General features: G+C 47.6%; 1 protein-coding gene across 7 annotated transcripts in view; it reads left to right on the forward strand.

Moving 5' to 3' along the window:
* Positions 1-14,766, forward strand: part of LOC134542078 (tensin-1) — a 570,362-nt gene that overhangs the window by 532,580 nt on the left and 23,016 nt on the right. For all 7 annotated transcript variants that reach the window (XM_063385992.1, XM_063385993.1, XM_063385994.1 and 4 more), the window contains 2 exons: positions 7,622-7,939; positions 12,774-12,945. In XM_063385992.1, coding sequence (XP_063242062.1) covers positions 7,622-7,939; positions 12,774-12,945 — 490 coding nt within the window. The remainder of the gene's footprint in view (positions 1-7,621; positions 7,940-12,773; positions 12,946-14,766) is intronic.

Here is a 14,766-nt window from a genome sequence, read left to right on the forward strand (position 1 = left end):
ATAGTTAACTTACTTCTCCTGTTGTTAATGCTCTGCCACCTTGAAAAGAACTACGTATTAGTAGGGACCGGAAAACTTCGCGGATTCAATGACCTCTGGGATAGCCTCCATTATCCTCTGCACATTTCAAGTAAACACGCGTGTTCATTGGGTACTAAATTGTGAGGCGTCTCCACTGGGTAGCTTGTGATTCGACGCTTCTTTGGTCGATAGTCTCTCATTGGCCCAGAGAGCTACAGTTAAACTGCGAGCCAATAGCAGAACCAGCAGAATTGTACACATGTTTGAATTTCAGCCTATCACGAAATGAATCCGCGAATTTTTCCTGTCTCTACGCATTAGGTTATTTTTCCTTCGCATTTGACTTTAAATATGCATGTTAGGCCCCATCTGGGTACGCCTTGTTTACCTTGTCATTTTGTTTGGGAGTAAACTTGGTGAGAGAAGTGTTTCTCCCGATGGGACCGGCCTCATTACTTAAGTATTATTTTACTGCAGTGTTATGGATGACAGGATGTTTTTGAGCCAAAAATAAAATGTAATAAATATTGCAATTCTAAATGTACGAAAATTGTATTAGAAAATTTAATGCGTCCCTCCCCCGACTATCATTCTGTATCCGCCCTTGTACATGCATGCTCTCATGATGAGGCCATGAAATTTTTTTTTTGCGAAAAGATTTCGATACTAGCTGAGCGTTATAGCACTGTGTTTCGTGCGGAACACTTGTCAGCACACCAATCATAGTCATCCAGTGCGGAAGCAATTGCCAAATAGGACAATGGATGTTCTTGCAGACGGCCGCCTATTACAGGGGAACAATAGCTAGCACCACGAGCAGGGCCGCTGAGAGAATTTGTGGGCCCCTGGGCAGCTGGGGTAGTAGGCCCCCTTCCTTTTTTTTTTGCATGCCACTACTACGTACTACCATAAATATATATGGTATCGTAAAATTGCATCCTTCATTTGAACATACATAACGATTTCCTAGTTACGCAAAAAAAAAGAAAGAGCATTTGCATGTATTATCTCAGTGCACTTTTACATTCTTAATCCCATAAAAATACAAATAATAATTAATTTTGATGAATATATTGCTAAAAAATTCTTAAATGGTAATCAGAAATTGCATTATTATATGAGTGTTTAAAATACATAACTATAATAATTTATTCTGAATATAAATATTATTAAAATAATTTAAAGAGCGACATCAGGCTCTAGGGCAAGCAAGGTGAGCCCACTAATCCTTTCCTGAGACATGGTTTAGCGATGTACATTTTTTATTTCCTTCATTTTGCTGAAGGACCTTTAGGCTTCGGCAACTGTCACGGGAATTGTGCAGAACACTCGAACAGCGATACACACGTTTGGAAATAAACTATCCAATTTTAATCTCCGTAGTGTGTTTAAAAGCTGGATTGGTTTCAACTGGTTTGGACCAATATTTGAAACATGAATTGATTTGAGATGTTTCATTTTATCATATATCTCCATGACACCCCCCTCCAGCCAGGGCCCATCACCGCATTCTTTACTTCAGAAGGGCGAGTCTAAATGGCATTGACCCCAAGTGGAGGGGTGTACGGGGTCAAGCAAACCTATTGTGCTCATACCTGGCGTTCCCATTTCTGCTACTACGCAAGTATTTTGGTGTGAACTGAATTATACAAGTACTGCTCGGTTAGGTTATTGGTTATCGACTGTAGTTTTAGGAACACACAGAACATATATATATATATATATACACACATATACACACACACACACACCTATATATATATATATAGTACAAGATGTTTTAATAGCAGGGGGAAAATGTTTTTCCAGCCATTTATTTTCCACTTCCCAGCCGGGCGCCCGGGCCCCTAAGGCTACCGGGCCCCTGGGCATTTGCCCCTTTTGCCCCCCCCCCCCTCCCGGCGGCCCTGTGCACGAGCATACCTTATTGCAGTCTAATAAGCACTCAAATTATTAGTTTAAAGTACTTGCCCCCTAGTCATCGAGTGTCGACTGAGCCTGCGCGTGTTTCGACACAATGTTCTATTGCGAGCTGATAATTTGCGCAGAGAACCACATGTGACTAGAGACCGCATCAATTCGTGGATTCATTTGTGGTAGGTAGAGGATCAGAAATTTTGTGGATTTATTTGGCCGCAAGTTAGAATGAAAACCTTCATACTCATTGTTCATGATTGCACCGCAGTTATTTGGACACACCCTTTTATCACCGAGAGTCAACTTCGCCCTAACCAGGAGAGAAGTAAACGAATCAGGCAGTGCCTAATATTAATGAGGACATAAAGGTTCACAATTATAAATCAGCCAATGGAAAAACAAACATTGGCAGAGAAAACGCAAGTCTTTCAATTTTAGCCCAATGCCAAACGAATTACCGAAATTTTTTTGGGTCTTTATATAAAGGTTATACCAAGCACGTTTACCTTTTGCTGTTTCTGTGATCAGGCCACAGTTAATGCGAAGAACTCTGAGCCAATGAATAAACCCCAACAAATATTTACTAAACGACATTTTAAGCTTTAAGACGTCACGCAAATAACCATAGTTACGAAAACTTGCGAGAATTTCTACTGCTTTAAGATAGCACTTAAGTGCATGTGCTCGTTATATCAATTTTGGCGTGACGACCAAGCCTTAAGAATCTTTTAATGTTTTTGCTTATACGTGCTGAGTCGCAGTGCGAGGTGTGGGCGCTTGAAGCGTTCCATTGGGGAATTTACAAAGAGCAGATTATTATGTGCCAAACCATTGGTAGCTCCCGAGCTCTTGACGAGGACAAATCATTATTCGACTGATAAATGAAGATCAAGCAGTTCTATGCGATGCTTGAAAAACAAAACAAAAAAATTGGTTGTCTGTAAAGTCGGTTTACGGACGATAGCTTAACGTGACAACGTCATAACAAAACATTGATGAAATGATTGCATACTTTTATGAATAAAATTGAATCATTTTTATTGATTTATCACTATTTTGTATGGATACAAAGAAGGAGTGAAACTAAATCTACAATTTAATTGATAAATTTACTTTTATTTGCACGCATTAATTCAAATATGTTTATTACTTTAACGAAGATATTATTTTAACTATAACTTTTATACATGTTTGCTATTTAACTTCTTCCAATCTGTGTTATTCTGTTAAGGATAGGACGATGATAGGAAAAATAGGAAACGAATGGGAGTGTTTCAAGTTTAATGTGCCTTGAAAAAGTCAAATCGATGGTTGTTCCAATCGAGTGGAAGAGAGATAGATGCGGCGCAAGCGTACAATGAGCTTAACGGGACACAGCGTAACGGGACAATGTGCGTAACGGGACACTTTTTTTCGTGCGTGCAGCCGGCGTTCATCGATTTATTAGACGTTGTCACGTAAAAAATGGGTTGTATCCTGAAAACACCAAAACCTTGCTGTTTTGTTGGGTGGGGCGTTGCTTACTCAGTTCTGGTATCGCGTCCCCCCCCCCCCTCACCTCTTGTGTTGTAGCGCGTCTCTGATGTTAGGCTCCTTCCCAGAAGACTTGCGCGGCTCCCGCGAGAGAGAGAGAGAGAGAGAGAGAGAGAGAGAGAGAGAGAGAAGGGGAGACGCGTGTATATTTAGGGAGACGACTTCCTCTGGCTGGCGCGGCGTGACTCAACTCCGACCTGGCGAGTGCTGGCCGCTCGCCCGAAGACCAGACCATAGGCGTGCGTGCCCCCCCCATCACCCCTCCCCACATTACCTACTGTGTGGAGGAGCCTTCCACTGCGTGGGTTCCGTCCAGGCGTGGGCGCTACCCCTAACTAGCCTTCCCCTCCCCCACTCACGCCACACTCGGGCGGCACTGTTGCCAGATCGACATTACAATCCTTATTGGTAGAGACCTGTAAAATTCGCGGATTCATTTCGCGATAGGGTAGAGTCCAAATACTTTTGACATTATTTTGCTTCAGTGATTGGGCCACAGTTTATCTGAAGGACTCTGGGCCAATGAAAAATCTTTTAACAGAAGAATTAGCGAATCACGATCATTCCAGTCAACAGGTGTTACGAGTCGGTAACCAATCAGCAGATGTAATTTGCACGAGTGCATAGAGGATCATGGAGTCTATCTTTCGGGGATTTGAAATCGCGAATTTTACAGGTCTCCACTTATTGGGTTTACTATCTATTATTATAATTATAATACGTTTAGTTGTTTTTTCAAGTCATGTCTTTTGACAATATTACTAATTACAGCTGTATACATTCTGAAAGAAAAAAAAGTGTTCTAAACACCAATTAGATATTATTTCCCAAGGAAAAAAAAACTATTTGAAGCAGTCTGTCACTATTAATAACGAGAAATTACTTTAATTATGTGGTTTGGTGAAACAAAGGGAAACATTTTTAAAGAATAAAGATCGCAGGGCTTTCGCGGCCATTGTCTGAAGTTGCTTGGCTTCTGGGTTGTAGCCGCGTCCAAGGCGAATATATCACCGACGTTTCGGTCGACATTGCAGTCGCCATCATCAGTGTAGAGTTACTTACTAAGGTTAAAGAAGTAAAAAAAATATTCAAAACTGTTAAAACCAATGCGACATATTTTGTTAAGTTTCCTTAGAAATAAGAATAGACTATTATAAGATGATGATGGTCTTGATGAAATACAACAATACAATGTATTTCCAAAATTAGCATTCCAAATTTTCATAAACAACGTAAATTTAAATCAAATAAATAATGTCATCTCGTTATAAAACTTTTGTGTTCTTTGGTATATCTGGCAACAGCGCACAGCGAAACAAGGAAAGCGTGAATAGCAGATATCGTGCATTGGAAATAGAGTAAAAGCTAATTTAAACTGCACACTAAAGATGGGACACGCTATAGATGTGGTTACATAACGTGATGGGGCGGCGCGTGGGCCAGATACGTAGCAGTGACTGCATTTGTTAACCTATTGGTGACATGCGGGTGGTGTGCATGTGGGGGAATATCTGGTCAAGCGATCTAAACAAATGAAATGATAGTAGAAGAACAGTCTTTTAACGATCTGTTGCTGACTGGTGAATCATAGGAGCTCATTGGGTTTCTGTGCGTGTGCAGAAAAATTAGCGAAATCTGTGAAAATCACAGACAAATTAATTAATTTTATTAAAGTAATTAGAATATAGAAATTTTCACAGCTGAATAAGTTTTTATTCAAATTATATTATGTACTTAAAAAGTGGAGGGAAATGTAAGTATCCGGACGGGCACCGTGAATCATAGACGCCCTCAGTAGAGGTTCCGACTTTTATCGAGCAAGCCTTCCAACAGTCGTAACTACAGAACTACAATAATCGATAACAGCTAAACGATTATGTATCCCGATTCCTAAATAATTTTAATGCAAGGGGGAAGGATTAGATTTTTAATATTATGTTAATTACATTATTTGCATCTACAAAATAAAGCCATATTTTTGAAAGTCAGAGAAGGTCAGGGAAAAGTTGGAATTTTTCTGAGAAAGTGAGGGAATTTACTTGAAATCCTGGAAAAATTATAGAACTCCCAGAGTGATAGTAATTTGAAAGACTATGAAAGCATAATATTTTTTTCAGGTGGTGTTTTAGGGAACTATAAAATGGCATATGCAAGGTTTTGTAAAATATATTTAAAAAACTAAAGTAGATGGTAGAAACGTTTTTGATTTCTTTTAGATGTATGAAAAATAGGTAAAATATATAAAAAAAAGTTGTGAGTCTTTCAGTACTTGCCAGTGATATGTTAACATCTAATCTTGGTAACAACAAAATTCATGTGTTCTCATGTTGCAAATAAACTTATATTACGAAACTCGGTCACGCAATTTAACGTAGAGTTTTTTTTAAATAATGTCGAGTGTGATAAGTATACGAAGAATATTAATTTTAAGGGAAAATGATAAAAACATTTTCTCCTTTTGATAACCTAACTATAATTCGGTTAATAAAGGTGGTACTATTGAACAACAGGAGTACCGAACGCGTCGCATTTAAATTCCTCAACGCTGAAAATGTGACATTTCCCCCATATCGCCTGCTTTATTTTTGAGGTTAAACTTTAGACAAGTTAAGGATGACATTTTAGTGTACACCAGAAATGCAATGAAATAAGCGCGCTTTACGCAAAGGAAATTTGACAGGCTGAAAGTCCAATGTGCATGCATGCAGAAACTGCTATAGCCACGAGCCGAAATCGTCAAAATGGTGGACCCACGTGTGGCAACATGCACCCGCATATATTAACTTTCACGAACATCGGGGGATGTACTAAGCGTATTGGTGTGCCAAAAAAAAATTTACGGTAGTGAAACTAGCCTGGAATACATTTTGTAAACTTGAATAGTTATAACAAGATATATTAAAATATAAATAAAATTTAATAGCCAGGATAATTGTGAAGGAGCATACACGACGTCAAATAGGTATATTTAACATTTTGTTGGTTCTAGAAAGCATTACGAACGCGGCGCTATCATTTAAGTATTTTTCAAACTAAAAGTTGCAGTCCAATAGATACAATAAAACAAAATTAATCTGTAACATTTTAAAACATATTGTATGTATGTATGTATGTATGTATGTATGTATGTATGTATGTATGATTGTTTTGGTTTAAACGACAGAAATCAGTCTATAAATACTTCCTACAATCAATAACATTATTGATTCACCTTTTAATATTTAACAGTAAAAATTTAATCACGAAATTATTTTATTCAACATGGTCTCCAATATATGTAGACTAACAATGTGCTGTGTCTCTACAGTATGACGAACGATGCACTATCTCTACATTTCAATATTAAGTGACGATTGTCAATATTGTAATGCTAGTTTTTAAAGTTATTATTTCTGTTTATGGCTATAAATTATAACACAAAATATTAAAGTATTAAGTACTGTTGTACCTACTATTATAAAGTTTAGTTGGCACACTAATGCGCTTATTAACACCCGGTTGTGCGCGAAATTTAATATATAAGGATTAATGACGTGGGTTTGCCATATTTTCGAGATTCCTGTGACTTCCACACATGCCAACACCGTGTTTACACACCTCAGTTCCTATCTACTTCCCTTCCATTGACGAAATTATTCCTACCAAATGCTGTATACGGAGAGCAAATTTGTTTATACTTGAAAAATAGTCACGGAAATTTGAATTTTTGGTCAGAAAACGTTAGGGAAATTTTATTACATGTGTATACAGACATGCTAAGATATAATTGTAACACATTATTTGTTGTGATTACAACTCTCAGTACTACTACCTTCAAGAGGGACTATATGTCACTGGGAGCTCCAGAGGCATTAGGTTAGAGGCTAGAGGAACGAGCTAGAGGCATCTGGCTAGACAGACGAGAACAGACTAGTGACGCGGTGACGTGTGGGCAGCCACGTGACTAGACAGACGAGGCGAGGCTAGTGAGGCGGCGACTGTGTGCAGGCACGTGACTAGACAGACGAGGCGAGGCTAGTGACGCGGCGACTGTGTGCAGGCACGTATAGACTATAGACAGAAGAGGCGAGGCTAGTAACGCGAAGACTGTGTGCAGACATGTGGCTATAGACAGACAAGGCGAGGCTAGTGACGCGGCGACTGGTTGCAGGCACGTGGTGGGCGGTGGCAGCCTCACCTGGCTGCAGCGCCAGCAGCAGAAGCTGCGGGAGCGCAAGGAGGTGCAGATGCGGACGGAGCGCCTGCCGTCGGGCGCGCGGCTCATCTCGGAGCTGCGCAGCGTGCAGCACCACGGGAACCACCACCACACGCAGGCCAGCCGCCGCGCCGACGGCTACGCCAGCGACACCTCGCACCTGGCCGGCGACGACGAGGACTTCACCGTGCCGCTGCACATCAACACACAGCCCGGCCTGCACAAGCCCGTCGGCGTGGGGTCGGCGCCGGCGTCGCCGCTGCTGCCCACCAGGTGAGCTGTCCTCCTCCGAGCTGCTGGAGCCCCGGGCGAGGCCTCTCCCTTCCTTGCCCCGTCCTGCTACACCTCGGGCTGCCCTCCAGGTGAGCTGTCCTCCTCCTGAGCTCCAGGAGCCCCGGGCGAGGCCTCTCTCTTCCTTGCCTCGTCCTGCTACACCTCGGGCTGCCCTCCAGGTGAGCTGTCCTCCTCCTGAGCTCCAGGAGCCCCGGGCGAGGCCTCTCTCTTCCTTGCCTAGTCCTGCTACACCTCGGGCTGCCCTCCAGGTGAGCTGTCCTCCTCCTGAGCTCCAGGAGCCCCGGGCGAGGCCTCTCCCTTCCTTGCCTCGTCCTGCTACACCTCGGGCTGCCCTCCAGGTGAGCTGTCCTCCTCCTGAGCTCCAGGAGCCCCGGGCGAGGCCTCTCTCTTCCTTGCCTCGTCCTGCTACACCTCGGGCTGCCCTCCAGGTGAGCTGTCCTCCTCCTGAGCTCCAGGAGCCCCGGGCGAGGCCTCTCTCTTCCTTGCCTAGTCCTGCTACACCTCGGGCTGCCCTCCAGGTGAGCTGTCCTCCTCCTGAGCTCCAGGAGCCCCGGGCGAGGCCTCTCCCTTCCTTGCCTCGTCCTGATACACCTCGGGCTGCCCTCCAGGTGAGCTGTCCTCCTCCTGAGCTCCAGGAGCCCCGGGCGAGTCCTCTCTCTTCCTTGCCTCGTCCTGCTACACCTCGGGCTGCCCTCCAGGTGAGCTGTCCTCCTCCTGAGCTCCAGGAGCCCCGGGCGAGGCCTCTCTCTTCCTTGCCTCGTCCTGCTACACCTCGGGCTGCCCTCCAGGTGAGCTGTCCTCCTCCTGAGCTCCAGGAGCCCCGGGCGAGGCCTCTCCCTTCCTTGCCCCGTCCTGCTACACCTCGGGCTGCCCTCCAGGTGAGCTGTCCTCCTCCTGAGCTCCAGGAGCCCCGGGCGAGGCCTCTCTCTTCCTTGCCTCGTCCTGCTACACCTCGGGCTGCCCTCCAGGTGAGCTGTCCTCCTCCTGAGCTCCAGGAGCCCCGGGCGAGGCCTCTCTCTTCCTTGCCTCGTCCTGCTACACCTCGGGCTGCCCTCCAGGTGAGCTGTCCTCCTCCTGAGCTCCAGGAGCCCCGGGCGAGGCCTCTCCCTTCCTTGCCCCGTCCTGCTACACCTCGGGCTGCCCTCCAGGTGAGCTGTCCTCCTCCTGAGCTCCAGGAGCCCCGGGCGAGGCCTCTCTCTTCCTTGCCTCGTCCTGCTACACCTCGGGCTGCCCTCCAGGTGAGCTGTCCTCCTCCTGAGCTCCAGGAGCCCCGGGCGAGGCCTCTCTCTTCCTTGCCTCGTCCTGCTACACCTCGGGCTGCCCTCCAGGTGAGCTGTCCTCCTCCTGAGCTCCAGGAGCCCCGGGCGAGGCCTCTCTCTTCCTTGCCTAGTCCTGCTACACCTCGGGCTGCCCTCCAGGTGAGCTGTCCTCCTCCTGAGCTCCAGGAGCCCCGGGCGAGGCCTCTCTCTTCCTTGCCTAGTCCTGCTACACCTCGGGCTGCCCTCCAGGTGAGCTGTCCTCCTCCTGAGCTCCAGGAGCCCCGGGCGAGGCCTCTCTCTTCCTTGCCTAGTCCTGCTACACCTCGGGCTGCCCTCCAGGTGAGCTGTCCTCCTCCTGAGCTCCAGGAGCCCCGGGCGAGGCCTCTCTCTTCCTTGCCTAGTCCTGCTACACCTCGGGCTGCCCTCCAGGTGAGCTGTCCTTCTCCTGAGCTCCAGGAGCCCCGGGCGAGGCCTCTCTCTTCCTTGCCTAGTCCTGCTACACCTCGGGCTGCCCTCCAGGTGAGCTGTCCTCCTGAGCTCCAGGAGCCCCGGGCGAGGCCTCTCTCTTCCTTGCCTCGTCCTGCTACACCTCGGGCTGCCCTCCAGGTGAGCTGTCCTCCTCCTGAGCTCCAGGAGCCCCGGGCGAGGCCTCTCTCTTCCTTGCCTAGTCCTGCTACACCTCGGGCTGCCCTCCAGGTGAGCTGTCCTCCTCCTGAGCTCCAGGAGCCCCGGGCGAGGCCTCTCTCTTCCTTGCCTCGTCCTGCTACACCTCGGGCTGCCCTCCAGGTGAGCTGTCCTCCTCCTGAGCTCCAGGAGCCCCGGGCAAGGCCTCTCTCTTCCTTGCCTCGTCCTGCTACACCTCGGGCTGCCCTCCAGGTGAGCTGTCCTCCTCCTGAGCTCCAGGAGCCCCGGGCGAGTCCTCTCTCTTCCTTGCCTAGTCCTGCTACACCTCGGGCTGCCCTCCAGGTGAGCTGTCCTCCTCCTGAGCTCCAGGAGCCCCGGGCGAGTCCTCTCTCTTCCTTGCCTAGTCCTGCTACACCTCGGGCTGCCCTCCAGGTGAGCTGTCCTCCTCCTGAGCTCCAGGAGCCCCGGGCGAGGCCTCTCTCTTCCTTGCCTAGTCCTGCTACACCTCGGGCTGCCCTCCAGGTGAGCTGTCCTCCTCCTGAGCTCCAGGAGCCCCGGGCGAGGCCTCTCTCTTCCTTGCCTCGTCCTGCTACACCTCGGGCTGCCCTCCAGGTGAGCTGTCCTCCTCCTGAGCTCCAGGAGCCCCGGGCGAGGCCTCTCTCTTCCTTGCCCCGTCCTGCTACACCTCGGGCTGCCCTCCAGGTGAGCTGTCCTCCTCCGAGCTCCAGGAGCCCCGGGCGAGGCCTCTCTCTTCCTTGCCTCGTCCTGCTACACCTCGGGCTGCCCTCCAGGTGAGCTGTCCTCCTCCTGAGCTCCAGGAGCCCCGGGCGAGGCCTCTCTCTTCCTTGCCTAGTCCTGCTACACCTCGGGCTGCCCTCCAGGTGAGCTGTCCTCCTCCTGAGCTCCAGGAGCCCCGGGCGAAGCCTCTCTCTTCCTTGCCTCGTCCTGCTACACCTCGGGCTGCCCTCCAGGTGAGCTGTCCTCCTCCTGAGCTCCAGGAGCCCCGGGCGAGTCCTCTCTCTTCCTTGCCTAGTCCTGCTACACCTCGGGCTGCCCTCCAGGAGAGCTGTCCTCCTCCTGAGCTCCAGGAGCCCCGGGCGAGTCCTCTCTCTTCCTTGCCTAGTCCTGCTACACCTCGGGCTGCCCTCCAGGTGAGCTGTCCTCCTCCTGAGCTCCAGGAGCCCCGGGCGAGGCCTCTCTCTTCCTTGCCCCGTCCTGCTACACCTCGGGCTGCCCTCCAGGTGAGCTGTCCTCCTCCTGAGCTCCAGGAGCCCCGGGCGAGGCCTCTCTCTTCCTTGCCTAGTCCTGCTACACCTCGGGCTGCCCTCCAGGTGAGCTGTCCTCCTCCTGAGCTCCAGGAGCCCCGGGCGAGGCCTCTCTCTTCCTTGCCTCGTCCTGCTACACCTCGGGCTGCCCTCCAGGTGAGCTGTCCTCCTCCTGAGCTCCAGGAGCCCCGGGCGAGGCCTCTCTCTTCCTTGCCTCGTCCTGCTACACCTCGGGCTGCCCTCCAGGTGAGCTGTCCTCCTCCTGAGCTCCAGGAGCCCCGGGCGAGGCCTCTCTCTTCCTTGCCTCGTCCTGCTACACCTCGGGCTGCCCTCCAGGTGAGCTGTCCTCCTCCTGAGCTCCAGGAGCCCCGGGAGAGGCCTCTCTCTTCCTTGCCTAGTCCTGCTACACCTCGGGCTGCCCTCCAGGTGAGCTGTCCTCCTCCTGAGCTCCAGGAGCCCCGGGCGAGGCCTCTCTCTTCCTTGCCTAGTCCTGCTACACCTCGGGCTGCCCTCCAGGTGAGCTGTCCTCCTCCTGAGCTCCAGGAGCCCCGGGCGAGGCCTCTCTCTTCCTTGCCCCGTCCTGCTACACCTCGGGCTGCCCTCCAGGTGAGCTGTCCTCCTCCGAGCTGCTGGAGCCCCGGGCGAGGCCTCTCCCTTCCTTGCCCCGTCCTGCTACACCTCGGGCTGCCCTCCATGTGAGCTGTCCTCCTCCTGAGCTCCAGGAGCCCCGGGCGAGGCCTCTCTCTTCCTTGCCTAGTCCTGCTACACCTCGGGCTGCCCTCCAGGTGAGCTGTCCTCCTCCGAGCTCCAGGAGCCCCGGGCGAGGCCTCTCTCTTCCTTGCCTAGTCCTGCTACACCTCGGGCTGCCCTCCAGGTGAGCTGTCCTCCTCCTGAGCTCCAGGAGCCCCGGGCGAGGCCTCTCTCTTCCTTGCCTCGTCCTGCTACACCTCGGGCTGCCCTCCAGGTGAGCTGTCCTCCTCCTGAGCTCCAGGAGCCCCGGGCGAGGCCTCTCTCTTCCTTGCCCCGTCCTGCTACACCCTCGCTCTCGACATTGTTACTGACTACTTGTAGAATGTGGTGGAAGCCCTTTGTGTTTAATCAATGGTTTTGTCATGCCTTGTTGCAGCCATCTTCGAGGCATTGGGGCTATCATACAAATAAAGGAGTTTCGCCTTCGAATATTATTTATAAATTTATGGTCTCAAATACTGTACCTTAATAGCTCCATACAACTTTTGATGATATAAATGTTTAATGCGTGAAAATTAGCTACATAAGTGAACATAAATATACTTTTTAAATAAAATAAGATAATTAAAGTTGGTCACAGGAGGGGCTATCGCCCCCATTACCCCCTTCTGGTACCAGGCTTGCTTGAAGATGGCTGCAGCGAGATACACAGTATCATCGGACATACATTTGATTATACAGACGTGGCCTAAACCCAGAAGTAAGAAGTAGTTTTTAATATATATATATATATATATATATATATATATATATATATATATATATATCACAGTAATTGAGTGCTCCGTGTAAGTAATAATTTTTGTGAAGACTCCAGTTGTGTACAGGTACCACGATGTGAACGTAGGGAGTGTACAGGTGTCACAGTGTGTATGTGGAGGTACCCGCAGCGCCTACACTGAGTCTCTGTCGCAGATCTCCGTCCAGGAGGTACTACGGCAACGTACAGCAGTCGTACCAGGCGATGAGCAACTCTGCGGTCACCCCGCTGGGGCGCCACAAGTCGGACACCTACTTCGACCGGGAGCGGCCCTTCGTCGCCATCAAGAGGGTGCACGAGCAGAACAGGAAGCTGCTCGACTCCCAGGCAAGCGGCTGCTCAAACGAGCACTGTGCTGCTCACGAGTTCCCCTGGCTAGTGCTCACACTCCACCGCCTCTCCTAGCTTGCGAGAACGCCTGGGTTTTAATCCAGGTCCGTCCATCCATCCTGATCCCTACTTTCAGGGGCGTAGGAACCGGGGGGGACAGGGGGGAAGTGTCCCCCTGAATTTTTTGGGTGGAGGGGACTGTCCCCCCCAACTTTATAGAGCGTGATATTTTTATTTTATATTCTGCCCAACTTTATTTGTAATTTCTTCACTCATCAAATTTTCTCTTAAAGAAACAATAATAATTTTAACATCGATGTATCCAATGGTTAGATACAAAAACTGCTTAAAAAGCGCTATTTTGCACCTTTAAAATAAAAATTTTCCGGTGGAGGACCCTCGGACCCCTCGTCTTAGTAAGAGGGGAATGGGTTTACATGACATCAAAATCATTATTTGTCCCCCCCAACTTTATGAACACAGCTACGCCAATGCCTACTTTCCATGGTTTCCCAAAATCACTCTGAGCAAACCCCCATTTTCCTGACGTGTAGTTATTTCTCCGACCAGTGACCAAACTTTGATTGGTATTGTATAAGAAAACAGAGTAAACAGAAATTATTAGTAAAAGTAAAAACAGACCTTATAAACAATTGTTTTAATTATTAGTACAGTGTTTTGTCAGTTCATGATTTCTGTAACTTGTTTGAAATAACTGAGGGGTCCTGTGTAAAAACATGTGCTCTCAGTCAAATATTTATTCGAAAATTTCGGAGTAGTGATACAAATTTAAAAAACAATTTATCACAAAAATAGTACCTACTACCACTTTTCTTCTTAACTGCAGTGTATGCGTATTCAAGGCTTCGAGAGTTTTGTCGTTAGTTGAAATTCTCAGGAATGTTTCTAAATAGCTTTTTATTTATAGTTTAAAGTCTATTGGAGTCAGTAGTGGCTAAAAAGTTCCAGATGACTATTCTAATATATTCTAATTTGGACTGTACTTACGAGAAATAGTGGCTTAGTACAGAGTGAGGAGAGTTGGCCAAACAATTAAAATGTGTTTTCAGCCCTACCGTTTTGTGTGCACTCTCAATAATGCTACCAACATGGTGAAAGTAAAGTTTAGAGAGTCAAAAAGGACACCCAAATCACACATACATTGTGTTCGCTGTAGCATATTGTTATTTATTGCTTGGTTAAATTTTTTAGTATGTGTCTTCCAAGAAAAGGATATTATTTTAATTGTATATTCATTCAATTTCATTTTATTAGTTATGCACTATTTTGTTACATGATATATCAGCGTGCATCAACATACATCACTCAGTGTTTATACAGTTGAGTATATTTTTAAGTCATCAGCATAGAGCAAAGCCTTGGAGTGCTGAAGCACATTGACTATATCGTTACTGAATATATCAAACAACAGAGGATATAAGGTTCCACCTTGAGGTACACTTGCGGGTGCGGTAAAGCATGATTAACTATTTTCAAATTCTTACAGAAAAGATCTTTCATTTAAACAACTGTGAACCCAATTAGTGTAACAGGCATTTAAATGAAAACCTTCCTATGTGATATCTCACCGTAGGTGCAATTGACAAGAGTAAATAAATTTGTTAACGTTGTTTTACTGCTTATATAGCCATGTTAGCATTCTGAAATTAGATGGGAAGTATGGAAAGAGGTATGTTTAAGAATAATTTTTTTCATTCACTTAAAAAAAACACACACACAAAAGTGAAAGTGTTTGTCTCCATTTTTAAATATTGACTCTACTATGGCTAATTCCATAATAATGAATAAATTCCATTA

Source organism: Bacillus rossius (genome assembly GCF_032445375.1).
Source record: "Bacillus rossius redtenbacheri isolate Brsri chromosome 4 unlocalized genomic scaffold, Brsri_v3 Brsri_v3_scf4_2, whole genome shotgun sequence".
NCBI lineage: Eukaryota > Metazoa > Arthropoda > Insecta > Phasmatodea > Bacillidae > Bacillus > Bacillus rossius.